We start from the raw sequence: 25,678 nt of genomic DNA on the forward strand, positions 1-25,678 counted from the left end.
TTTTATGAAGGCTTATTTATTAAAACAGTAGTCATAAAGAAGAAATGTGAAACAAACAGGAAAAAAATAGATATACAGGTAGAATAGCCTTGTTGGCGCTTTGTGATAAAGAAGTGGGTTTTGCATTGCAGTTTGGGGACTCGGTCTCTAAAAGATTTGCCGCCCAGTTTCAAATGTGGAGGGAGGCTTTCCACCCTGAGTGCCCAGAGGTGGCTCCTGCCTTGGGGCAGCTGGTGGATATGGAGGAAATTAACCCTAAGCACTCTCGGTTTGGGACCGGCCTGAACATACTTCCACATTATACTCATCCATTTTGTTTCTCCCGTGTCATTTTGGGGATACCATTCTACACACACTTGTGCCACTGTGCCCCCCACCAGCACATTTCTTTGAGATGCTCTCGTACAGCCCCTTCTTCCCTGTGACCTCTTCCTTCCTCATGCAAGACATGCAGCTAGGAACAGAGCCTTTCCTCGTTATGCCACTAAATACACATTTTATTTTTCCTATCACCAAATATATCTATGCACACTATATCTATAAATCAAAAGAATAGATGAGGGTTTCAAGATGGGTAGATGGGTATATAAGCAGGTGCTTACAATCTGTCTGTGTCTTCATGGTTCCATCATTGCAATTATAACATTGGGAGTTATGCCGCTGTTCCTATAATATTAATCTAACTCTGCTTCCAAAGCAACACCACCAATCTCAGCTCCTCTTTCTGCAACTCTCCATTCCCAGATACAAACATTTCCAACTCCCTCCACCAAACACCAAAACCATCTCACTCTCAGTCCATCCTCATTCAGAAGCAACACTCCAGACTCACACACTCCCCTCCCTATCTAACAGTATATTAAATATTAAATATTAAATTATATATATGCTTACTATTGTGAAATGTTACCCTCATTACTTTTAAAACATGTCTAGACAATGTTACATACAAACAACAGAAGTTCAAATACGCTGCATGCATTTAAGACTGATTTCCTGTTATTGATGTGAAAGAAATAGTCAACTCGGAGATAAAGCGGTTCTACACATTAAAAAGTGGTTCCATAATAACCAAAGCAGAATCCACACTCCTTCTATTTAAACCATTTCTCATCTTTGAGTTAATTCATGGCTTGTAGTGTTTCCACTCTTACAGCTCTTACCCCTCAGAGTCTTTTTATGGTTTTTAAGACTTGCACTTCATCTGAACCTCTGTCCACTTCCCTAGGACATATATGGTTTCTCCACTGTATGAGTTTGTTGATGTTTTCGAAGTGCTCCACTCTGATTGAAGCTCTTTCCACACTCCATGCATTGAAAGGGTTTCTCCCCCGTGTGAGTCCATTGATGTTTTCTAAGTGTTCCACTGTCAGTGAAGCTCTTTCCACACTCCAGGCATTTAAATGGTTTCTCCCCCGTGTGACTCCGTTGATGAATTCTAAGTGGTCCACTCTGACTGAAGCTTTTCCCACACTCCATACATTTAAATGGTTTCTCCCCCGTGTGAGTCCGTTGATGAATTCTACGGTTTCCTATAGTAGTGAAGCTCTTTCCACACTCCATGCATTGAAAGGGTTTCTCCCCCGTGTGAGTCCGTTGATGAATTCTACAGGTTCCTATAGTAGTGAAGCTCTTTCCACACTCCATGCATTGAAATGGTTTCTCCCCCGTGTGAGTCCGTTGATGTTTTCTTAGTGTTCCACTCTCACTGAAGCTCTTTCCACACTCCGGGCATTTAAATGGTTTCTCCCCCGTGTGACTCCGTTGATGAATTCTAAGGTCTCCACTCTGACTGAAGCTCTTTCCACACTCCATGCATTGAAAGGGTTTCTCCCCCGTGTGAGTCCGATGATGAATTCTACAGGTTCCTATAGTAGTGAAGCTCTTTCCACACTCCATGCATTGAAATGGTTTCTCCCCCATGTGAGTCCGTTGATGTTTTCTTAGTGTTCCACTCTCACTGAAGCTCTTTCCACACTCCGGGCATTTAAATGGTTTCTCCCCCGTGTGACTCCGTTGATGAATTCTAAGGTTTCCACTCTGACTGAAGCTCTTTCCACACTCCATGCATTGAAATGGTTTCTCCCCCGTGTGAGTCTGATGATGTAAATTCAGGTGTCCACTCTCACTGAAGCACTTTCCACACTCTCCACACTCCATGCATTTAAATGGTTTCTCCCCCGTGTGAGTCCGTTGATGTTTTCTAAGATTTCCACTGTCAGTGAAGCTCTTTCTACACTCCATTCTTTCAAATTGTTTATCCTCTCTCTTTTCACACTCCATGTATTTAAATGGTTTCTTCGTTATTCCCATTGGACATGGCCCACCAGAATTTTGACTGCCTGTTCCATTGTCTATTTTCGACGGGGGTGGGGGGAGAGAAAATCCTATTTGTTTTCTAGGAAGGGAACAAAGGAATATTAGACACATCAATTAGCACCTGCTCGTAATTTAACATCTCATACATTATCTCCTGTCCTCCATGTGTTCCAAATTTTTAGGAAAGACAAATGAAATAATGTCAAATAATGGTAATGCATCATCAGCCTTCTCTAACCCTCTATTAACGTTAATGAAGCAGCATTATCTTAGAATACGGTTGAACTGTGGGGTTTACTTTTTATAAAAAGTGGTTTCTCACAGGAAAGGGAGCTGCTGTATGTCCATGAACCTGCCCACTATTCATCAGGGTCCTAAATTCATCATGAAGTTCTTCATCCTCTGCACAATAATCCTCCACCCCTGCCGAGTGTGGTAACATTGGATTTATAGCGTTATGGTCTATATAAAAAATAAAAATAAAATAGAAAAATTCCTTCCAGTAGCTCCTTAGAGATCAATTAAGTTTGTCACTTGTATGAGCTTCTGTGTGCATGCACACTTCTTCAGATACACTGAAACAGAAGTCACCAGACCCTTATATATAGTGGGCGGGGTATTACTCAGAAGGGTGGTGGAATGGGTGATTGACTGATAGGTATGGCAAACCTGTTGACGACCACAGATTGGTCTAGATACCTATCATAATCCCTGGGATTAAGAACCCTTAAGATCCAGTTTCAGGCACAAGGCAAGGCTGTCCACTCTCCCCATTGCTATACATTCTGGTATTGGAGGTGTTGTTAAATAAAATTAGAAGTGAAAATGGAATAAAAGGAATAAAGATAGGGAAAAGAGAATACAAAGTTCGTGCCTTCGCGGACGATATAGTGGTGACAACTCAAGATCCAAAAGAAAGCATCCCAAAAGTAACAGAAACTATAAAGGAATATGGGAAGGTGGCAGGACTTAAAATAAATTATAAAAAAACAACATTACTAACCAGAAATATGGATAAAAAAGAAAGGGAAGAGCTGAAGCAGATAACAGGACTAGAACTTAAAAAGAAAGTTAAATATTTAGGTATTTGGATGACAGCAAAAACTCTAAATCTATATGAAAACAACTATAAAAAAACTTGGAGCGAAATCAAAAAAGGAATGGAACAATGGAGTAAATTAAAACTCTCCCTCTGGGGCAGAATATCTGTAGTGAAAATGAACATACTCCCAAAGTTGATGTATTTGTTTCAAACAATACCAATTTTGGGAGGAATAAAATGCTTTGCTGAGTGGAGGAAAGATTTAACAAAGTTCGTATGGAACAACAAAAAGCCAAGAATTAAATACCAGCTGCTAACAGATAAAAAAGAGAGGGGGGGATTTTCTCTCCCTAATTTGGAATTATACCACGCAGCAGCTGGATTGGTGTGGCTGAAAGAATGGATAACTTTAGAAAAACCAGAGATTCTAGACCTAGAGGGAGTAGAAAATAGATTTGGCTGGCATTCATATTTGATTTATGGGAAAGTTAAAGCACACAGGGGTTTTTAAATCATTTAATTAGGAAATCGTTGTATTTAATTTGGGCAAAATATAAAAGTATATTAGAACCTAAGATACCCCTGTGGACATCCCTAATAAATGTGATTACGGTTAAAAAATTAAATATGGAAGAAAAGATTGCCACCTACCATGAGTTATTGGAGACTACACAGAATGAACCTAAATTAAAAAGCTATGAGGAGACCAAAAAATATTTTACGAGCTGGCTGCAATATTTTCAAGTAAACCAGAAATTCATGGAGGACAAAAAATTGGGAATTGCAAAAGAGAAGTCTAAATTTGAAAAAGAATTGATAGAAAATGATCAAAAATTGATTTCACGTTCCTACGATTTGTTACTGGAATGGGAGTTAAAGGAAGAACAAACTAAGCCATCTATGATAAAGTGGGCCCAAGATTTGGGCCACAATATATTTGTAGACCAGTGGGAAAGGCTATGGAAAAAAGATATAAAATTTACCGCGTGCTACAATTTGCGAGAAAATATCTTTAAAATGATATATAGGTGGTACCAGACATCTGAAAAACTAGCAAAAATGTATAAAAATAAATCACCTAATTGCTGGAGATGTGAGAAAGAAACAGGAACTCAAATGCACATGTGGTGGAAATGTGCAGAGATAAGGATATATTGGGAGAACATCTATGAAGAGTTAAAGAGAATGCTGAAATGTAAGATTACGAAAAAACCAGAAATGTTCCTACTAAATATAATACCGGAAGATATAGGAGATGTAAATAGAAAACTATTAATGTATGGTATTGTAGCCGCGAGGGTGCTGATCACTAGAAACTGGAAAAGTAGAAACATCCCTAGTATAACAGATTGGCAAATACTAATGAAAGAATATTTACAGCTAGCCAGGACCACTGGGAGAATTAGAGGACAAACAAGACAAAAAATAAAAAAGGAATGGAGGATTTTTGATGAATATATAAAAACAATTAAGTAATTAATACTCAAAGCAGACAAAAACTGAACCAAGTTGAAGGGTCAAAAGATAGACAATAAAGAATTTATTTTGTGGATGATGAAGAGGAATAGTATTAGCTACAAAGATATGATTGGAAGTTGTTGGTATTTTAGGTATTGTTTGTAATTTTTGTAAATTTTCTTCTGCTTCTTTTTTACTTCTCACCCCTTCCCCCCCTACCTCCCCTTTTTTTTCTCTCCTGTGCCCTTTGTTTTTTGTCCTTTTTATTTTTGATTTTCGAGATGGAAAACATATAATATATTGTATTCTTGGTGTTTCTTTTTGTCTTGATTTGTATGTAAATATATGTATGTTTCTAATAACGGAAATAAATAAAAAACATTTAAAAAAAAGATCCAGTTTCACCAACTCCCAAATAACAGAGCCCTAGAGCAGCCTTTCTTGACATTGGGTCCCCAGATGTTGTGGGACTACAATTCCCATGATTCCTAGCCATCAGGGCCAGTGGTCAGTGTTTATGGAAGTCGCAGTCCAAGAACATCTGGGGATCAAAGGTTGAGAAATGCTGCCCTAGAGGCACCTTCTATGCTGAGGTGAGGTATCTCTGACCCTCCAGTTGTGGTTGGACACAAAGTAAAGGTAAAGGTAAAGGGACCCCTGACCATTAGGTCCAGTCGTGGACGACTCTGGGGTTGCGGCGCTCATCTCGCTTTTCTGGCCGAGGGAGTCGGTGTATAGCTTCTGGGTCATGTGGCCAGCATGACTAAGCTGATTCTGGAGAAGGCAGAGCAGCGCACGGAAACGCCGTTTACCTTCCCGCTGGAGCGGCACCTATTTATCTACTTGCACTTTGATGTGCTTTCGAACTGCTAGGTTGGCAGGAGCAGGGACCAAGCAACGGGAGCTCACCCCGTCGCAGGGATTCGAACAACCAACCTTATGATCGGCAAGCCCTAGGCTCTGTAGTTTAACCCACAGTGCCACCTGAGTCCCATTTTGGACACCAAGTACCATCTGTCAAAGCAAGGATGGCCCATGGCCAGGGATGGTGGGAGTGCGACACACTTTCCCCTTCTTCCCGCTCTTCTGAAAATGCTGAATATCTGTATTTCATGTCCTCCTCCTTCCATGATCTCCAAGATCTTCCTGATACAGTCCAACTGCACACATTCCCAAATCATCCAGCACCATTTACTTCCCGAGGCTGCTGTATTGTGTCTAGGACACTGGCAATGGGACAGCACCTTCCACTGGATGAGAAGATAGAGGGTTAAATCAGGGCAGGCCAAATGGGACTCAGCTCTGTCCCCTCCTTCCCCCTCTCTGCATCTGCTGCCTGAGGGGGCTGCCTCAGTCTCCCTCACAGTGGAGCAGGCCCTGAGAACAGCCTTCTCTCTGCCCTCCAAAATACAGGAAAGAAGACCTTGGAGTGTCACCATCGCCCATCGCACCCTCCCCCCCCCCCCCGCAGCTCTACCTCGTTGTCCTCTCTGCTCCCCATCCCGATTTCCTTTCCCGCCGCAAGATAAAGGGCGGGAGGCTCTGGGGGAGGGGCTCCTTTATCCCAACCGGGCCTAAATCAGCCACTCCCCCGCTCGACTGATCCACAGAAAGAAGGGGGAGGGGGAGCACTCCCCTACTTTCCTTTCATCCCCCCACCTCGCCCCAAATCCTGCCCTCCCTTCCCAGCTGCCCTGTTTGCAGATTCAGGGGGAGAAAAAGCGCATCCTTCTCTCTCTCCCCCAAACAATATATAGATATATTTTGCACCTTTTTTTCTTCCTCCTCTGCAGACCTGCTCCTCTTCCGATAATGTGAATGGCGGCCCCTCTCCTCCAACCTTGTTCCCCCCTCCCCCCTCCAAACCTTCCTGCCTCTCTAGGAAGCGGAGCTCACTGACCCATGGGGAGGAATGAGCGACGCCTCCCTCGCAGAACACACAAATTCTCCTCCTTCCATACAAGCTCCGTTCTGTTTCTTTGATGAGAAGGTCCCAGGTTCGATCCCCGGAAACGGCCGGGAAAGAGACCCTCCCCCAACCTCTGAAAAAGTCCTCGGGGGAACGAAGGTGGCACAGCTTACATTCCCTCTTTTCCTCTTTTAATCCCTTGCCGGGAGATGGGGGAACGTCTGTTCATTTTCACACCCCTTACACAACGTGGGGAAAGCAGGGCCGTGGCGTGGGGTGCCCCCGTTACAACAGCCCTGCAAAGTAGACCGGATTTGTGGGGCTTGGAACAGTAATTTACGACAACCCTAAAGGGTGGTCCAACGTCGTCATTACGGGTGCCTTTTAAAAATAGGGGATGGTGTTTGAACAACTCCTTCCTTTACCTCAGCCCAAGATTTCCCGTAACAATCCTTTTCAGGCTTCAGGCTTGCCTGCCTTGGCAGCCACGGAACCACCTCCTGAGTCGGTAAAGTCTCAGAAGGAAAGACTTTCAGCTGTCCACCTAACTGGAGAGGAGCTTGCAGACCTGACTATAGATGGTCTGGTCACACACACAACAGATGCCCAGGAAAATCAGGCTAGCCATTGGGACCCTTTGCCTAAAGTACTGTAGTCAGTAACAAAGGGTGCTGACAAATTTGGCTTGTCCAGCACTTATGTGAGAGCGCTCATAGAAGGCTTATCTGCAGGCTATGCCCTAATTCCTGATGATTGGAAATTCCTGATGAAAATGCTCCTCAATCCTGGTCAATATGTGATTTGGCTTAATGAATTTCACCAGGCTGCAGGACATCATGCCCAGCTACACGCTGTGCGTGGGGTACTCTTTGACCAGTTGGTAGGGCAAGGGCAGTAGAGTACTGTGGGTATGCAATGTCAGCCTGCCCCGTGAGTGCTTTCCCATAATTTCTGCATGCGCACTGCAAGCGTTTAACAAAATGCCGGAATCTGAAAAACCCATCAAAGACTCTGCCACTATCAGACAAAAAGCCTCTGACTGCTTTCTTGACTTCACTAACTGTTTGCAAGAAAAAGTAACGCTGGCACAGTCTGAAACCCCTGATGCTACAAATGAATGCTGTAAGAGAGTTGTACCAGCAGCACAAGCCCCTAAGATCTCAAATCCTTCAAATACGCCGTGTGCTTACCAAGATATAGGTTCCCAAATTCATAAGGCAAATGTCCTGGCAGCTGCTTTGTGGCAGCCAGATAAGGCCAGTCAATGCAGGAGACTCCTTAGCAGGCTTCCCTCTAGCCAAGGGTCAAAGGAGGATGTTTCCTGTGCAGACAGTCTCACAGCCAACAGCGGCCAGCAGCCAGCAATGCCTTTAGAGGCTGCTGCTCAAGGCAGTGCGGAACTGAATTTGTTTATGCACTTAGATGCCACTTTCCGTCTGCCAGGAGAAATTCCCATCATGCCCACTCAAGACCAAGGACCTCTTCTTCCTGCTGGAAAAGTAGGTGTGGGGCTTCCGGTTCAGCGCCAGCGCCGATCGGCGGGGTCCCGTCTCGTCTCCGAGACGGCCCGTCTCTGCTGGGAGTGGGGAGGGCAGCGAGAGCGACGCTGCGCCCCTTAGAACCTCGGGAAGAGCGTCCCGGGGGCGAATTTTGCTCGGCAGAGCCCCAATCCGGACTCCCCAACTCTCCGGCAAGCTCTAATAAGAGCTCTGGAGCGAGGAGGGTAGAAGTCGCGGGGGCCATCTTGAGCGGTAACGTTATCCTAGCGGAGAGAAGCTTCAAGCCGAAGGCGGAGAGCGCTGGATTCTTTTGAAAATAAAACGATTGGAAATAAGACTGTAAGTAACCACACGATTTGGATTATAAAATAATTTGGAACTGGGAGAGAGGGGGGGAAAGAGGAAGCCACCCCCCCACGGCAACTTAAGAGACAGTAAACAGAAACCCGAAGCCGTAAATAGAAGATTTCAATTTAAAAGGTTCCCTCAAAGGCATCAAAGAGAATCTCCCCTAGATGCAGGGTAAAAGGGGAGAAAGACTGCGGTTGTGAATGCCCTGCAGAAAGAGGTTAAGATCAAGAAAGACCTTTCTTTTCCTCGGGAGCCGGCAGCCCAGACAACCCAGTGAGCTGATCAGGATCTACAAGTCGAATTGTATTTTTATTTTTATTTCTGGACTTTTTGGGAATTTTTTTTTTGTTTATATGCTTTTGAAATGTGAGTTTGAACTTTATTTCTAATAAGACTTGGAGAATGCAGCCAGCTTGTTAAAATGGAGTCGAGAAAATAAACTGTGACCATTTTCCACCCCATGTGACAAGTTTTGACCTTGACAGGATTGAACTATGTCAACAAAAAGGTACTCGCCTGAGTTCCAGCGGACTGTTTTGACCTTAATGTGGGAAGTAAGAATAGAGCTATGTCAAGAGGAGACACAACAGCAAGAGTTACAGCAACAATTCCAGATGGTGATGGCAGAATATGACTTTTTAGAGGATGAAGCGATTGAAGCTGAAGAAGACGAGTGTGAGAATGACAATGACAGTGACAGGGATTTGGAGGTTTTTGACAATGATGGGGACTGTGATTTGGAAGGAAAAGATGAAGATGAGGACTGTGATAATATAATACAAAATGAAGCTCACCACGAAAAAAATGATGATTTTACTCTACAAAAAGCCAGATGGAGTGCCCCTCCTTCGAGGGGGGCACGATCGGATTTACTGGAACTCCAGAATGCCCACAGGGAAGAGGGAAAAAATAAGCAGAGAAGAGAAGAAACTCAGGGGTGCTGTATGGAGGCCTGGATGGCAAAAGGCTGTAAACAGGGGGTGGGGTGAAGGGAAAGTGAAGTTGTGATTATCAGGATGGATTAACAGGATTAAAACTGGACTGCTGACTACGGAACTTGCTGGATTGGGGGGTTGGAGCCGGAAATCGGTAAAAATTAGGCACGGGATGAAAAAATGGGAGTTTGATTTTTCAGTGATTTGGATATTAGGTGAAAATGATAATAACCAATTTAAAAGTAGTATAAAGTATAAAGGTAATTATTTCATAGAATAAGAAACTGTTGAAGAGGATAAAAAAAGGGATGAAAACTGGGGAAGGGGGGAGGTTGGGGAAGCCCACAAAATATGGTTTATCAATTATGAATGGAAAAAAAAGATTTTTTTTTTGTGTATTGTTTTTTTCTTTTTTGCTATTTTTTTCTTTTCTTTTTCTTCTCTTTTCTCTTCTTTTTATTCTTTTTTTGGTATGACAATAGATGGTTGGATGGATGACTTCCTGCGTACTGCCCTGGTTTCCTGGAACTCTCTGGTGGCAGGGGGGGGGGGCTTTGGGGGCAGGGGAGGGGGAGGAGGACAGAAACCCAATCATAAAATGGACCATCGCTGACTGTTCACCTGCGTGGGATACTTCTGTGGCAGGGGAGGACCCATGGAGGGGGGTGGGAAGAAGGTGGAAAAGGTGTTCATGTATGTACCGTTTTTTGTAATCTGTAAAATTAATAAAAATTATGTTTTTTTTTAAAAAAAGCAAAAGTAGGTGTGGACCTGCCTAGGTCTAGCACTGGACAAAAGGGGGTTCTTATAATCCCTGTGTGCTATGGTCCATGGGGTCACAAAGAGTCGGACACAACTAAATCGGACACAACTAAACGACTAAACAACAACAAGAATCCCTGTGGTTGATGCTGATTGTAAGATGCCAGTTTGGTCCCAGCTTTCAAAGGCTCTACTAGAGAGACGATCCAAAGCACTGGTGATCTGATTCCCCCCCCCCCCCCCGTCCCTGCCGCGGCAAGGTGCCCGGCGGGGAGGGGGGGTTAAATTCTTCTCATGCTGTCAAAAAACAGTCTGTGATGCAGCTAGTAGCTTCCTGTAACTATGCGACCTGCAGCAAACATTTGCTGGCTTGAGGAAGCGCTGAACTCTATCCTCCCTGATTTCTCCATTCTGCATTCACATTTCCCACCAAAAAGGAAAGTTGCAGTTGATATTGCCCCTGCTTAATTGTGTTTTTGTTGGTGCAAGTATCGTTGCGTATGCCAACTGGTACAGCCCTTCACTAGCCAACAATTGTTTACAGCCCTTGGTTTTAGTTGCAAAGAAATAAAAGCCCCTCTGGAACAAAAGCCCCTTTGATTTTAGTTCCATAATTGACAAACATCACATGTACTGTATTTTGCTGGTCTAAGTATCCCTTTAGCCCGGCAAGTTCTGGGTTGCCTTGGATTGGGTAGACCTTTGTGTTGAATTCCAACACCGCACACACACACACACACACACACACACACACACACACACACACAGAGAGAGAGAGCCGCATTTTGCTTTCCGTGATCAAAAAATATGATTCATTTCATAGACTAAATGTCTTTTGCTTCCATTCCTTCCAAAAATGCATATCTCGGTGTGGAAGCCACAGCAGACCTCCTTAAAGATGTATGGTCTTGCACATTGTAGCTTATATGCTCTAAATTAGCCTTTATTGATTTGTCCTTAACAATGGAGGTCTCCTGACCTCACTGCAGATTCCCCTTATTTGGCACATTGTATTTTTGAAACAGAGGACGAGATGGTTGGACAGTGTTCTTGAAGCTACGAACATGAATTTGACCAAACTGCGGGAGGCAGTGCAAGACAGGAGTGCCTGGCGTGCTCTGGTCCATGGGGTCACGAAGAGTCGGACACGACTAAACGACTAAACGACAACAAATTTTTGGAATTGGGACCCAGGTGGCGCTCTGGGTTAAACCACAGAGTCTAGGGCTTGCTGATCAGAAGGTCAGCGGTTCCAATCCCTGCAACGGGGTGAGCTCTCGTTGCTCGGTCCCAGCTCCTGCCCACCTAGCAGTTTGAAAGCACATCAAAGTGCAAGTAGATAAATAGGGACCGCTCTGGCGGGAAGGTAAACGGCGTTTCCGTGCGCTGCTCTGGTTCGCCAGAAGCAGCTTTGTCATGCTGGCCACATGACCCGGAAGCTGCCTGCGGACAAACGCCGGCTCCCTCGGCCTATAGAGCGAGATGAGCGCCGCAACCCCAGAGTCGGGCACGACTGGACCTGATGGTCAGGGGCGGCCCTTTACCCTTTTTATTTTTGAAATTGGGTTATCACTTACCCAAAGACCCTTGATGGATGGCGACCCCGCATTTTCCTCTTTTCATCCATCGGCTCTGCCAGCCAATACTTGTTTTTCATGCTGCAACAACAAGTGTCAGTGATGGCTGTTCTTGCAGCCAGGAAGTGGTGACATGTTAACTTCCCGAGCAGTTGCGGTTTGGAGTGTAAAAAGCAGCGCAAACAGCAAAGAGCTATGAATTTGGCTTTTCAGCTCTTTACAGATGCTCGATTTAATTTGTGAGAAGTCATTATGTGCTTCGGTATTGCTCATAGCTGCTTTTCCTTATCAATTGGGATAAATCTATTAAGCTTGCTCCTCTTTTTGTAAGCATCAATTGTATCGAAAGTTCATTATGTGGAACTTTCTGCTTTACTTGGTCTCAGCAACAGGAAGCTCAAGCAGAAGCTCTTGCCTGGGTTGACTTTTGATACGGCTCACCCCCAGTGTGCAAGAGCTATCAAAAAAGAAGAACTTCACCTGCCTGTTATCTCTCAAAGCTGGTCAGAGCCTAGCCACAATGCTCCAAAAAAGCTCATTGAGTCTCTTGGGCTTTTAATCCTAGGCAAAGAAATCCTGCCAATTACAACAGATGATGGTTTGCATCACTGTTCTGCAGGCCCGTACTAGCCATAGAGGCTAGTGGCGCGGAGAACCACGGCGCCAGGCGCTGGAGGGCGCCGGAAGGGCGCCAAATGAGCGCAGGGTTCCGGCGATCTGGCCAGGACTGCGCTCCTTCTCCGAGGACTCCGTGCTGTGCCTCCTTCTCGTTTCCCCAGCGCTGGGTTCCGCTCAGTCGAGCTTCACCACCAGCACGCGCACAGCGCCCAAGCAGCTCTTGCTGGTCCCGCGGTGTGTGCGCTGGTGGCAAAGCTTGACTGAGCGGAACCCAGCGCTGGGGAAATGAGAAGGAGGCGCAGCGCGGAGTCCTCGGAGGTGGCCTCCCGCTACTGCCGCGGTCCGCTTGACACTCCCGGGCCCTTGGAGAGGCTCTGGAGGGGGGCGCTGGAGGGACCTAGCCCCAGGGCACTGGATGGGCTTAAGACAGCCCTGCTGTTCTGGTCCAACATTCCCAAAGCTTATATATAGCTAGCACCCCCTCCTATTGCTTTAATCTGTTCCTTCATATTGCTCACTTGCTCAACTTCCTGACTCGTGTTTTCCTTCAGAAAGCATTTGTAAAAATTAAAAGAAAAATAAAATAAAATATAATATGTTGCATTGCTGAAATAAATGCACTTTTTGACGATATTCTAATTTTCCGAGTTTCACCTGTATTTCTGGGCCAGTGGAGCAAGGCAACTGGGGAATTAGCTCAAATGGTAGAGCGCTCGCTTAGCATGTGAGAGGTAGCGGGATCGATGCCTGCATTCTCCAGCAAACCTCACGACCTCTTCTTTTTGCCAGACATTCAACAAAGCTTTCCTGAAACCTTTTCTGGATCCCTATTTGAGATCTGTCTCTTTTTTCTGTATTTCTGGGCCAACGGAGCCAGGCAACTGGGGAATTAGCTCAAATGGTAGAGCGCTCGCTTTGCATGCGAGAGGTAGTGGGATCGATGCCTGCATTCTCCAGCAAACCTCACGACCTCTTCCTTTTGCCAGGCATTCAACAAAGCCTCTGGGAATCCCATTCTGGATCCTTTTCTGAGATCTTCCTCTTTTTCAGTATATCTGGGCCAGTGAAGCCAGGCAACTGGGGAATTAGCTCAAATGGTAGAGCGCTCGCTTAGCATGCGAGAGGTAGCGGGATCGATGCCCGCATTCTCCAATCCTGCCCCCCCTCTCTTGCTTTTGCTATTTATACCACAGAGGCTTCTTAACTCCCTTTTTCTTGTATGGAAGAAAAACATATATTTCCCTATCCAAAGTTGTGGTTCCTCTCCCCACAGGTACAGGCAACAGCCATTTTACACGGGGGTCACATTCTGAGGCAGCGCACATTTAAGTGAAATCACATATATTGGGAACACCCATTGAAAAGTCCTGCAAACACCCTCTAAACCTAGAATCATAGAATCATACAGTTGGAAGAGACCACAAGGGCCATCCAGTCCAACCCCCTGCCAAGCAGGCAACACCATCGAAGTATTCCTGGCAGATGGCTGTCAAGCCTCCGCTTAAAGACCTCCAAAGAAGGAGACTCCTTGGCAGCAAGTTCCACTGTTGAACAGCTCTTACTGTCAGGAAGTTCTTCCTAATGTTTAGGTGGAATCTTCTTTCTTGTAGCTTGAATCCATTGCTCCGTGTCTGCTTCTCTGGAGCAGCAGAAAACAACCTTTCACCCTCTTCTATATGACGTCCTTTTGTATATTTGAACATGGCTATCATACCTCTGCAAACCCTTTTTAAAAAGCCCTTTAAAAAACCCAGCAGTGCTTACAAGACTGGCAGGAATGGTGGTAATCGCTCCCTCCAAACCTCCTTGCTCAAACTCTAACTCTCCACAGGCCTCAACCATCAGTGTAATGGCTCCTGGGATTGCACTTGCAATGGCTCATGATTGTTTTCATGCTATTTTTTGCCCTTTCTGCACTCCTTTAAGACTGCTTTTGCCCTTTTTCTAGTCACTTCCAGGTTTGTGGCGATAAGCGCATGGCTGCGTGCCTATTGAACATGTGCTGTGCTTTGTTTTCTGGGCGTACTCAAGTGTACACAGTACACATACTGTATTTTTCGCTCCATAAGACACACCTGACCATGGGACGCACCTAGTTTTTTAGAGGAGGAAAACAAGAATTATTATTATTATTTGCTTTCTTGAATTGTCCTAGGCATAGCAGCCAACTCCTAGAGGCCTAGGTGCCTTTGCCCCCCCCCCAATTAAATATTTGAGGAAGTCATTCCCCCCTATGTTGATGGGCTTTGTCATTCATATAGTGTGCATGCACTTGAGATCAGTTGCAGCGTTCTCAACCTATCATCCCTCAACTCCCATCATCCCTGAGCTCTGGTCTTGCTAGCTAGGGGCGATGGGAGTTGTAGTTCAACAACATCTGGGGACCCACAGGTTGAGAAAGGCTGATACGGTATGTGAGGTGGGGCTTACCTGCCCCCCCCATATTTTATTAAAGTTGGAAGAGGGAGGGAGGGAGGGAAGAAAGGGGTGAGAGAGAGAGAGAGAGAGAGAGAGAAAGAGAAAGAGAGACAAGGAAGGAAGGGGTGTGTGAGAGAGAGAGGAAGAGAGAGGGAAGCAGCCCTCTCTGCTGTCACGGTAGCAGCCCGAGGCTCTGGCTCTGGCTCTGGCTCTGGCTCTGGTGCCAGAGCCAGAGCCTTCACTCCATAGGACGCACGGACTTCCCCCCTTCCTTTTTGGGAGGGAAAAAGTGTGTCTTATGGAGTGAAAAATACTGTATCTCCCCCCCCCAAAAAATGTTAAAAGCGTGGCACTTACTGCAACAACTTCACGGTGAGTACCGGCACCATTTTTCCCTATTAAAAGATGCAGTGTGCATGCAGAGTGCCCTTTGCTAGGAAACAGCTTCGCCTCTACAAATGAGGGCAGAAGCTTAGCCATAACTGGTGCTTTTTTTCTGGGGTGTGTGTGTGCAAGGGTACCCATACCCCTAAACACTTTGTGAATCTACGTCTGGCCTCATTGAGGGGCAGTATTTCAATATGAGTAGGAAAATGAGAGTTCCCCTGAACATTTTAGTAGGGGGGGGGGAGAAAGCACCGGCCATGACCATGTGCAAAGTGCGACCTCACCGAAAAAAAGGCGCCATCTTTCTCTTTCTTTGTTGAAAGGCATCGAATGAAAAGTAGAGAAATAGCAATGGCCATATTTAGTAACGTCTTTTGTGTGGGACACCCACCCCCACCCCCCCACCCAGCACTACCAGTGGCTTTTTCCCTGTAAGGGTCGTAGCATGAGCATGATGTGTCCCCCGCCAGAGGAACTAGCCCCCCCCCAACACCCTATACAGCTAGTAGCTGTGCACAGTTGTGAGCGAAGGAAATGGCACGAGGTCTGTGTGAGTTGTAGACTGGCAATGGCCTTAATTCCTCAATATGATTGACTTTCACCCCACTTCTTTGCTGCTGCTGCTGCTGCTGCTGCTGCTGCTGCTGCTGCTGCTCCTCCCTCTCCCTCTCCCTCTCCCTCTCCCTCTCCCTTTGTCTGTTTCTCTCCCCACCTCTTGCTCTGCACATTCCCTTACTGGTAGACTGCCAGAGGCTCTTGTGGATGTTTCGCAACGTCATTTTGGGGAATTCGAAACTTAGACCATGCTCAGGGAAGGGGCCAAAGGGGTTTTTATTATCGCTGTCTTTAGAGCCAGAGAAGCAGTAAGGACAGAGCTTAATCTTCCCATCCTGGGCTTCGGTCGCATCTGTCTGATCCTCCTTCCCACTCAGAGGAGATACTCAAAGGTATCTTGCAAAGGGCTTCTTGTGTGTGTTGGGGGGGAACGGAGCCATTTGGGGTACTAATAGGGAAGCTGTCAGTTATTTCTATGAATGAAATTATTTTACTCTACAAATAAAACTAAAATTAATTTCTATAAATTAAATAAAATCAGTTCATTATTTTAAGAGTAAGAACCCAATTGGCAGGGAAAACAGAATCTAACCTTTTGTTATCCCCAAGACGCATCACACCTCTCCCTTTCCTTCATTCCCCTCCACTCCAAATCATTCCTATACTTCGATGTGACAGATATAGATTCTATAGCGAGGTCTAGTGGTGGGAAATCTGTCCTGTTTGTTCTTTCTTGGTCCGGTCCATTCCACTCCTCAGTTCTTCACATCAGTTTGCAATTCTTGAAAATAGACCTCCTCAAACTCCACCCGCATTTTAGTGCAAATTGCTTCTAATACGCACATTTATCTATGCAGTTTTGCCTAATATACACACTTTTTGCACAGCGTTATTTTCTGTAATGCATTTCCCCCAAAAGTTATGCATTTCTAGGCACACCATATATTCCGGCGTATAGGACGACTGGGCGTATAAGACGACCCCCAACTTTTCCAGTTAAAATATAGAGTTTGGGATATACTCGCCGTATAAGAAATACGACCCGGCGTATAAGACGACCCCCGACTTTTGAGAAGATTTTCCTGGGTTAAAAAGTAGTCTTATACACAGGAATATGCTGTGTTTTGGTTCGTGTATTGTTTCAGAAAGTGCAAATCAGGGAGGTCACATGATAACTGAATCCACTTTGCCCTCTCCCATCCCTACCTTGAGCCAGGCAAAACCATATTTCTTCTCCCATGTCTTTGATGGAGTCGTATAATCTTACTGTCATTTGTTTCTACTCTGCTGCTGAAGTTTTTTGCAGTTTTTTTTAAAAAAGGTTATTGTGTGGATTTTTATTGTAATGTATTGTGCTTTTTCTGATTTTATATTGTGATTTATGCTTTTGAAGTTTTCAAAGTTTTGTAAGTCACTTGCAGATTCCTCATGTGGCAAGTGGCTAACACATTGGAGGAGGAGGGAGGAGGAGGAGGAAAAGAAGAGGGGGAAGAATAAGAAGAGGAGGAGGGAGGAGGAGGAGGAGGGGAAAGGAGGGGGGAAAGGAGAAGAAAAAGGCAGAGAAGAAAAAGGAGGAGGAGGGAGAGAAAAAGAAGAGGGGGAAGAAAAGAGGAGGAGGAGGGGAAAGGAGGGGGGAAAGGAGAAGAAAAAGGAAGAGAAGAAAAAGGAGGAGGAGGAGGAGGAGGAGGAGAGGAAGGGAGAGGAGGAGGAAGAGAAGAAGAAGCAAAATAAGGAGGCAAATAATAATAACCCAGTGATTGTTATATAAAGAGCCAAAATATAAAGATAAAGTGTCAGGGACCTCCCTGCCATGAGCGACAGAGAAGGCTCCGAAGAAGAAAGAGGGCTAGATGGGGGGAGGAGAGGTTTGATGGGGGGGAGGAGAGGTTTCTGTCTGGGGGACACAAGCTGTGTATTCACAAGAGCCAGCAGAGGCTGATGCAGAGCAGCGACCAGGGTTAGATTCAACTCCAGAAGTGGGGGAGGCACATGAATCTCCCCCTTCCAGAAGACTTGGCAGACTGCAGGAAAGGCGTCAGCCGCACAGGAAGAGGGGGAGCATTGCAAAATCCTGACATACAGGTGAAACTTGGGAAATTAGAATATCGTCGAAAAGTGCATTTATTTCAGTAATGCAACTTATTATTTTTTCTTTTTCTTTTAATTTTTACAAATGCTTTCTCTTGGAAATTCCACAGCAATAAAACAAATAGTTTCAATAACACAAAAATAAACAAAAATAAAAACCGCTGTTACATTTCATTAATTACATTCCATTTATAATTGACCCGCCAAACGACAAATAATTACAATTACAACAAATAAAGGCTTTGAATGTCATGCATCTATCTCATATATTGGTTTCACCTTTTAAGTTGCATTACTGAAATAAATGCACTTTTCGGCGATACTCTAATTTTCCAAGTTTCACCTGTAAAGTAAGTCAGGGTTGGGAACCTGTGGTCTTATATTCCAACTCCTATCAGCCCTAGCAAGCATGACCAATGGTCAGGGATGATGGGAATTGTTGTCCTGCAACATCAGGAAGGACACAGGTTCCCCACCCCTGAAACAAGGTAAGTAAATCCCCTACCCGCTCCCCTGGCCTCAAAAGCAGTAGTCTGTAGTCCCACAAAAATAAGGGCCGGGTTTCAGCACACCAATATGACAAACTATTTTGCTTGTCAGCCAAATGGCAACCATGGTTGCGGCTGCTGGCCAGCTGGCTGGCGGTCATGATTTCTTTGCCCCAAAGAAGCTTGCCCTCAACCCTCTCTGCTGATGGGGAACCTCAGGCCGAAAGTGGCCTTTGAGATTTACCAGGCCACACCCCTCAAGCGCTTCTGCCTAACTGGAAGATATCATCGAAATGTGAAAATGGCTTTTGCTCATCTGGCTGCAGGGTGTGTGAGTGCAGAAAGAACCTCTGGCCTTTTGCAAGACTAAAATTTAATTTACTGTGCAAAGAGTCTCAGCTGTTCCTTAACCTAACCTGCTTTTTATTCTGGGCCTGGCCCAGGAGACATTTATTTGGAGTAATTATAACCCACTTATATAAGACAAAGACGTTTAGGATGAAGGAGTTGTAGCTCCTTGCAGGATCTGGATACGACGTCAAAAAAGTGCTAGCACTTTGATTAAGCTACAAAGGCGAGGAATGAGATCGGCTTTACCATCTATATACCTCTCAAATCTTCACACACTTGACAATAAAATGGATGATCTGCAACTTATTAATCAAGAAAACTCAAAGAAACTCGGATATGCTGAAGAGGAGGGTACGAGGAAAGGAGACAGAAATTTGTACAACCAAGCTAGGAGCGCACTGACAAAGGAGATTATAGTGGCAAAATGAACCTATAATTCGGACTCAATTCTCAAACATGTCTCGGCTACTCTTTGGAAGAATTTACAGAACATTTCTGAATATAAGAGAACATCTTCTTTTACTGAATATAAGAGAACATATTCTTCTGCTCCGGAGTCAAAAATTGGCAAATGACCTGAATCAGTTTTATAGCAAAGTCAAGCATTATCAACTAGAGCAAGTCACTCTGCGCCAGAGGCACCAACAACCACCTCAACCTGTTCTGAAGTCACTACAGGGACAGAAGGCAAAAGCTTCAGGCGCAGTCCGAATGGCTCCTCTTTGCTTGAAATAGTATTTTGCACATTCCGATCCTCACACAGATATTTAACAGATATTTTGTATAAAGTACGTTTGCATTGTAAAATTAGCCAAAGCAAATTCCAAGTATGTAAGTACTTGGTGAATAAATTTCTATTCTATTCTATTCTATTCTATTCTATTCTATTCACTGGATGTTTTCAACTCCAGAGGAGGAACAGAATACACACACACACACACATACACCAAGATCCATTAGAAAGGCAGGCCAAATAACAAACCACAGCTCTACCGTATTAACATGGTTCACAGTCAGTCTTCACCTCATCCAGAACTCCCACCTTGAGCAGCATGAATTGTAGCCCACAAGCCTCCACCTCACGAACCTCCCTCCCTTTTCTATACTAGCAACAGTTAAACCAAAAGGCGAAAGAGAAAGAGGATGGCAATAAGCCACAGCTCCTATCTGGCTGCACCGAGTGTATCCGATACTAACTTGTTTGGTTAGTTATATACACAAAATCTGCACCTATCCTGCAGTTTCTTGTGAAACACTGCACTTTGGTGCATTCCTCTCCCCCCCCCAAACCACCCCAATTTGGATCCAAATTAGGGTGAAGAAAAGTGAACCCTCTGGTGTGGACATAAAGCAGGTGACTTAGGCTCTGCTCACACTCCTGTTTAACGTCCACTCACTGTGTTTCCAGTGCGGGGGGAGTGTTAATCCATGTTCACACAACGTCATTCCAAATGCATATGTATCCTGTACTTTGTTACGACCAGGGCTGTCTTAAGCATATGCGGCACCGGGGCGCAAAGATCCACACTGCGCACCCCCCTGAGGTTGCCCAGTCCCAGGTGCGCAGGAGGGCGGAGCCGGCCGGCTGCCTCAGCATCTCGCTGGCTCAGTTGCCCCTGAAAAAGCAGCGTGGGTCTGGCCTCCGCCTGCTGCCTCCCCCTCAGCCGCCCTCCAATGTTATTGTCATCTGCATGGTGCTGAAATTCATTTGAAAAAAATATTTTTTTAAAAAGATTGCTGCCCTGAAGGATGACTATATGAATTCGGGGGGGGGGGGGGCGACGACAATGGGACAAGGTGGGAGCGAGGGAGAGGCAATGGATAAATGTCAGCATAATTCAGGCTGAGAAGTATTCTTTGCAGAATAAAAGCAACAACAAAAACCCTTGTCTATTTTACAAGAAACGTTGCTTGACTCATGGGCGTAGGCAGGGGGGGCAGGAGGGGGCAATTGCCCCCCCTAGAAGCAGGGCCGCTGGCCAGCCTGCCCCGCTGCCCGCCCGGTGCCGTCTCCCTTCTCCTTGGCTGGCTGTGGAGCGGGCGGAGGGGAAGCCAGGCAACCACTTTGCGCGGCTCTGGGGCTTTCCCTCCACCTGCCCCGGCGATTTCGGGCTGATCCTGGCTCCCCCTCGCCCCTGCCGATCGTGGAGGGGGAGGAGGGAGTCGGAGCAGCCCGATTTCGGGCTGATCCTGGCGCCCCCTCGCCCCTGCCGATCGCGGAGGGGGAGGAGGAGAGAAAGCTGGCAAAGGAGAAGGGAGCTTTCCTTGCCCCGCTGTGGCCCCTCCCCCTCCCCTTGCCCCCCCTGATTTTCATTCTGGCTACGCCCCTGGCTTGACTCCTGCTCTTCTTAATATAATTGCATTTTTCAGCCCAAAGGCCGCATTATTCCCTTCTGGGCAAATGTTTGAGGTAGGCCAGGCCAAATGCGGGAAGATCAGCGAGTGCTCATTTTTACCTTTGCATGCTCGGCTCATTTCTACACATACCTGCGAACCGCTCTCTGTCCCCCAACTCAGGCAGGCAAAAAACACCATCAGAGTTCAAGGACTCATTCAAGGACCAGGGAAAAGCATTCAGGGAAGGGTGCAAAGCAGGCTGAGGTGCGTGGCCTGGGGACAGTGGGTGTGGCTGAGGAGCGAGTGTGGCCTGAGAGAGTCCCAAAGAGGGGGGGGGAGAAACACAGGAAGTAGCCTTACAGTGAGTCAACTGTCACGGACTGTTAGGTCACAGTGGAATGTTGGGTGGCACCAGCTGAATGGTCAGAGGAAGAAGAGGGAGCAGACTGGGAGGGAGGAGGTGCCAGAAGCTGAAGAAGAGGCAACAGGACTTAGTGAGCAGGAAGAGCCTGTGGTAGAGAGGAGTCCAGAATCAGAGGCAGAAGTGGGAGCAGGAGAGTGGGATGAGGGTGGCCAAGAGGCAGAGATGAGTCAGGCTGGTGAAGAAGCACTGGAGAGATCTACCCCCTCCTGCTGTTGCGGTAGTGGCCCAAAGGGCCACAATAAATGTGATAACGTGTACCCTTGTAAATCCTTGAGTGTGCTTCTAATACAGAAGTTATGGTAGCCTGTTCCTTTATGAAACTGATGATTTTGCAAGTTGCCGTCCCCCATTGGGGGGAGAAATACAGCTAATATGTGAATCACAAAGATACAGCTCAAACCGAGAACATAAGTTGCTACGCGGTGCAAATGGCTACACGTAACACAGGTTCCCAACATGCACACTAACACAATGTAACAGAACGCGATGGGAATCAGAACTTACAGTAATCAGCAGAAATTGACAGTGCATGTGTATTAAACATTAAATGAGGTAATGATGTATATGATTGGTTAAAACTGAAATGTTTTGTTTGGAATTTTAGAAATACAGTGGTACCTTGGGTTACACACACTTCAGGTTACAAACTCCGCTAACCCAGAAATAGTACCTCAGGTTAAGAACTTTGCTTCAGGATGAGAACAGAAATCATGGGCGTAGGCAGGGGGGCCGGCACAGCCCTGCCTCTCGCCTCTGCATGGCAGCCTCAGGCTCGGGAAAAACTCAAAAGAAAGCTGCAGGCGCCGAGCGATGTTTTGGTCGCCGCGGGTGCCTGCTGGAGGGGGGGTAGGGGTGGTACTCGGGGCCGCGCCCACGCTCCGCAATCGGCGCCTCAAAAGCTGGGACCGAAATTTCGCTCGGCAGGCCGGTGTGCCTGCTGCTTTCTTCTGTACAGTATTTTTTTTTCTGAGCTGGGGACTGGGCCGGGCCCCTGGGAGGAGGTAGGGGCGGGCTAGGCTAGCGAGGAGCCACGTTAGTGGCTGGCTGACGTGACGCCCCTCCCTCCTAACTGGCCCGTCCCTCGCCTCCAGCCGTGGAGAACTTTCCAAAGCGAAGAAATTGATAGAAAAAACCTACAGCTAAGAATCAATGTGGAGGTGGGGGGGTGCATGCCCACCGCTTTTTTTTTTGGCATGGTGTGTGGTTTGTTTGGCGTTTCTACGTTTGTTTTTTTGGCCGGGGGTGGGGTGGGGGCTGCATGGCCGCCAGTTGTTTGGGTTTTTTTTTGCATGGTGTGTGTGTGTGTTTATTGCAAGAGAGCTTTTCGGCAGCTGAGGCCCGAGTGGAGGAGGAAATAAAGAGAGCTAAAAATTAATGTGGAGGTGGGGGCTGCATGCCCGCCGATTTTGTTTGTTTGTTTGTAGAGAACTTTCCAAAGCACGTGCTCTCAGTTTGGAGAGCCGAAGAAATTGATAGAAAAAACCTAGAGCTAAGAATCAATTGGGGGGGGGGTGCATGCCCGCTGTTTTTTGTTTTTTAATGGTGTGTATGTAGCAATGAGGGGAGCAGGATTTATTTATTGCAAAGAGAGCTCAGCTTACTAAGAATCCATGTGTGCCTGGGGTGTGTGTGTGTGTGAACAAAACAGCCCCTGAAACCATTTTTCAAATGTTTACTAAAGAGTTCTCTGCAAGGAAGGAGGGGGTGGGGAGGGGAAGTTTCCCATTGTCCCAGAATTTAAAGTGATTAATGATTACCATCCCCTTCATGGATCAATGCCTTGTCGTGGCGAAGGGGCTTGAATAACTCAGAGAAGCTATGAGCTATGCCATGCAGGGCCACCCAAGATGGACAGGTCATAGTGGAGAGTTTTGACTAAACGTGATCCACCTGGAGAAGGAACTGGCAAGCCACTCCAGTATCCCTGCCAAGAAAACTCCATGGACAAAGACAACAGGCATATAAAAGTTATGACGCTGGAAGATGAGCCCCTCAGGTCGGAAGGCGTCCAACATGCTACTGAGGAAGAGCGGAGGACAAGTACAAGTAGATTCAGAGCTGATGAAGCGGCTGGGCCAAAGCCGAAAGGACGCTCAGTTGCGGATATGCCTGGAAGCGAAAGGAAAGTCCGATGCTGTAAAGAAAAATATTGCATAGGAACCTGGAATGTAAGAACCATGAGTGGAGGTAAGCTGGATGTGGTCAAAAATGAGATGACAAGAATAAATATCGACATCCTGGGCATCAGTGAACTAAAATGGAAGGGAATGGGCGAATTCCGTTCGGGTGACTATCATATCTACTACTGTGGGCAAGAATCCTGTAGTAGAAATGGAGTGGCCCTCATAGTCAACAAAAGAGTGGCAAAAGCTGTAATGGGATGCAATCTCAAAAATGACAGAATGATCTCGATACGAATCCAAGGCAGACCTTTTAACATCACAGTAATCCAAGTTTATGCACCAACTACTGGAGCTGAAGAAAGTGAAATTGACCAATTCTATGAAGACCTACAACACCTTCTAGAAATGACACCAAAGAAGGATGTTCTTCTCATTACAGGGGATTGGAATGCTAAAGTAGGGAATCAAGAGATAAAAGGAACAACTGGCAAGTTTGGCCTTGGAGTTCAAAATGAAGCAGGGCAAAGGCTAATAGAGTTCTGTCAAGAGAACAAGCTGGTCATCACAAACACTCTCTTCCAACAACACAAGAGACGACTCTACACATGGATATCACCAAATGGGCAGCATCGAAATCAGATTGATTATATTCTCTGCAGCCAAAGATGGAGAAGCTCTATACAATCAGCAAAAACAAGACCTGGAGCTGACTGTAACTCAGATCATCAGCTTCTTATAGCAAAATTCCAGCTTAAACTGAAGAAAGTAGGAAAAACCACTGGGCCAGTAAGATACAATCTGAATCAAATCCCTTATGAATACACAGTGGAAGTGAGGAACAGGTTTAAGGATTTAGATTTGGTGGACAGAGTGCCTGAAGAACTATGGATGGAGGCTCGTAACATTATACAGGAGGCAGCAACGAAAACCATCCCAAGGAAAAGGAAATGCAAGAAAGCAAAATGGCTGTCCAACGAGGCCTTACAAATAGCGGAGGAGAGGAGGCAAGCAAAATGCAAGGGAGATAGGGAAAGATACAGGAAACTGAATGCAGATTTCCAAAAAACAGCAAGGAGAGACAAGAGGGTCTTCTTAAATGAGCAATGCAAAGAAATAGAGGAAAACAATAGAATGGGGAAAACCAGAGATCTGTTCAAGAAAATTGGAGATATGAAAGGAACATTTCGTACAAAGATTACCATAATCAAGGACAAAACTGGTAAGGACCTAACAGAAGCAGAAGACATCAAGAAGAGGTGGCAAGAATACACAGAGGAATTATACCAGAAAGACATGGAGATTTCGTACACCCCAGGTAGTGTGGTTGCTGACCTTGAGCCAGACATCTTGGAGAGTGAAGTCAAATGGGCCTTAGAAAGCACTGCTAATAACAAGGCCAGTGGAAGTGATGATATTCCAGCTGAACTATTTAAAATTTTAAAAGATGATGCTGTTAAGGTGCTACACCCAATATGCCAGCAAGTTTGGAAAACTCAGCAATGGCCAGAGGATTGGAGAAGATCAGTCTACATCCCAATTCCAAAGAAGGGCAGTGCCAAAGAATGCTCCAACTACCGCACTATTGCGCTCATTTCACACGCTAGCAAGGTTATGCTTAAAATTCTACAAGGCAGGCTTAGGCAGTATGTGGACCGAGAACTCCCAGAAGTGCAAGCTGGATTTCGAAAGGGCAGAGGAACCAGAGACCAAATAGCAAACATGCGCTGGATTATGGAGAAAGCTAGAGAGTTCCAGAAAAACATCTACTTCTGCTTCATTGACTATGCAAAAGCCTTTGACTGTGTCGACCACAGCAAACTATGGCAAGTTCTTAAAGAAATGGGAGTGCCTGATCACCTCATCTGTCTCCTGAGAAATCTCTATGTGGGACAAGAAGCTACAGTTAGAACTGGATATGGAACAACTGATTGGTTCAAAATTGGGAAAGGAGTACGACAAGGTTGTATATTGTCTCCCTGCTTATTTAACTTATATGCAGAATTCATCATGCGAAAGGCTGGACTAGATGAATCCCAA

At 45.8% G+C, this 25,678-nt stretch overlaps 2 protein-coding genes and 1 non-coding gene across 5 annotated transcripts in view; 2 read left to right on the plus strand and 1 right to left on the minus strand.

Annotated features, from left to right (window-relative positions):
• Positions 1-19,776, minus strand: LOC132591638 (uncharacterized). 3 transcript variants are annotated; one of them, XM_088662748.1, is made up of 2 exons: positions 19,751-19,776; positions 1-2,398 (listed from the first exon to the last, which is right to left on the minus strand). In XM_088662748.1, the coding sequence occupies exons 1-2, from the start codon at positions 19,759-19,761 to the stop codon at positions 1,225-1,227; spliced, it is 1,185 nt and encodes a 394-aa protein (XP_088518874.1). In that variant the 5' UTR covers positions 19,762-19,776; the 3' UTR covers positions 1-1,224. The 3 variants fall into 3 exon arrangements, with proteins under 3 accessions (XP_088518874.1, XP_088518872.1, XP_088518873.1); XM_088662746.1 differs by lacking the exon at positions 19,751-19,776 and adding an exon at positions 11,853-11,983; XM_088662747.1 differs by lacking the exon at positions 19,751-19,776 and adding an exon at positions 6,720-9,264.
• Positions 13,550-13,622, plus strand: TRNAA-AGC (transfer RNA alanine (anticodon AGC)). Its single transcript has one exon. It is a non-coding gene; the product is annotated as a tRNA-Ala (tRNA).
• Positions 16,084-25,678, plus strand: part of LOC148687045 (uncharacterized) — a 15,595-nt gene continuing 6,000 nt past the window's right edge. Inside the window, exon 1 of the mRNA XM_088662756.1 lies at positions 16,084-16,222. The gene's annotated coding sequence lies outside the window, so the exon portion shown is untranslated. The remainder of the gene's footprint in view (positions 16,223-25,678) is intronic.

The sequence above is a fragment of the Zootoca vivipara genome, chromosome 2, assembly GCF_965207765.1.
Source record: "Zootoca vivipara chromosome 2, rZooViv2.hap1.1, whole genome shotgun sequence".
Lineage (NCBI taxonomy): Eukaryota > Metazoa > Chordata > Lepidosauria > Squamata > Lacertidae > Zootoca > Zootoca vivipara.

Bases quoted from the DNA above. Each gene is read 5' to 3' on its own strand.
- LOC132591638 (XM_088662746.1), bottom strand. From the start codon at position 11,932: ATGAAAAACAAGTATTGGCTGGCAGAGCCGATGGATGAAAAGAGGAAA. The intron at 2,399-11,852 runs GTAAGTGATAAC...TTCCCTTCCTAG, and splicing joins CATCCATCAAGGGTCTTTGG to AAAACAAATAGGATTTTCTC.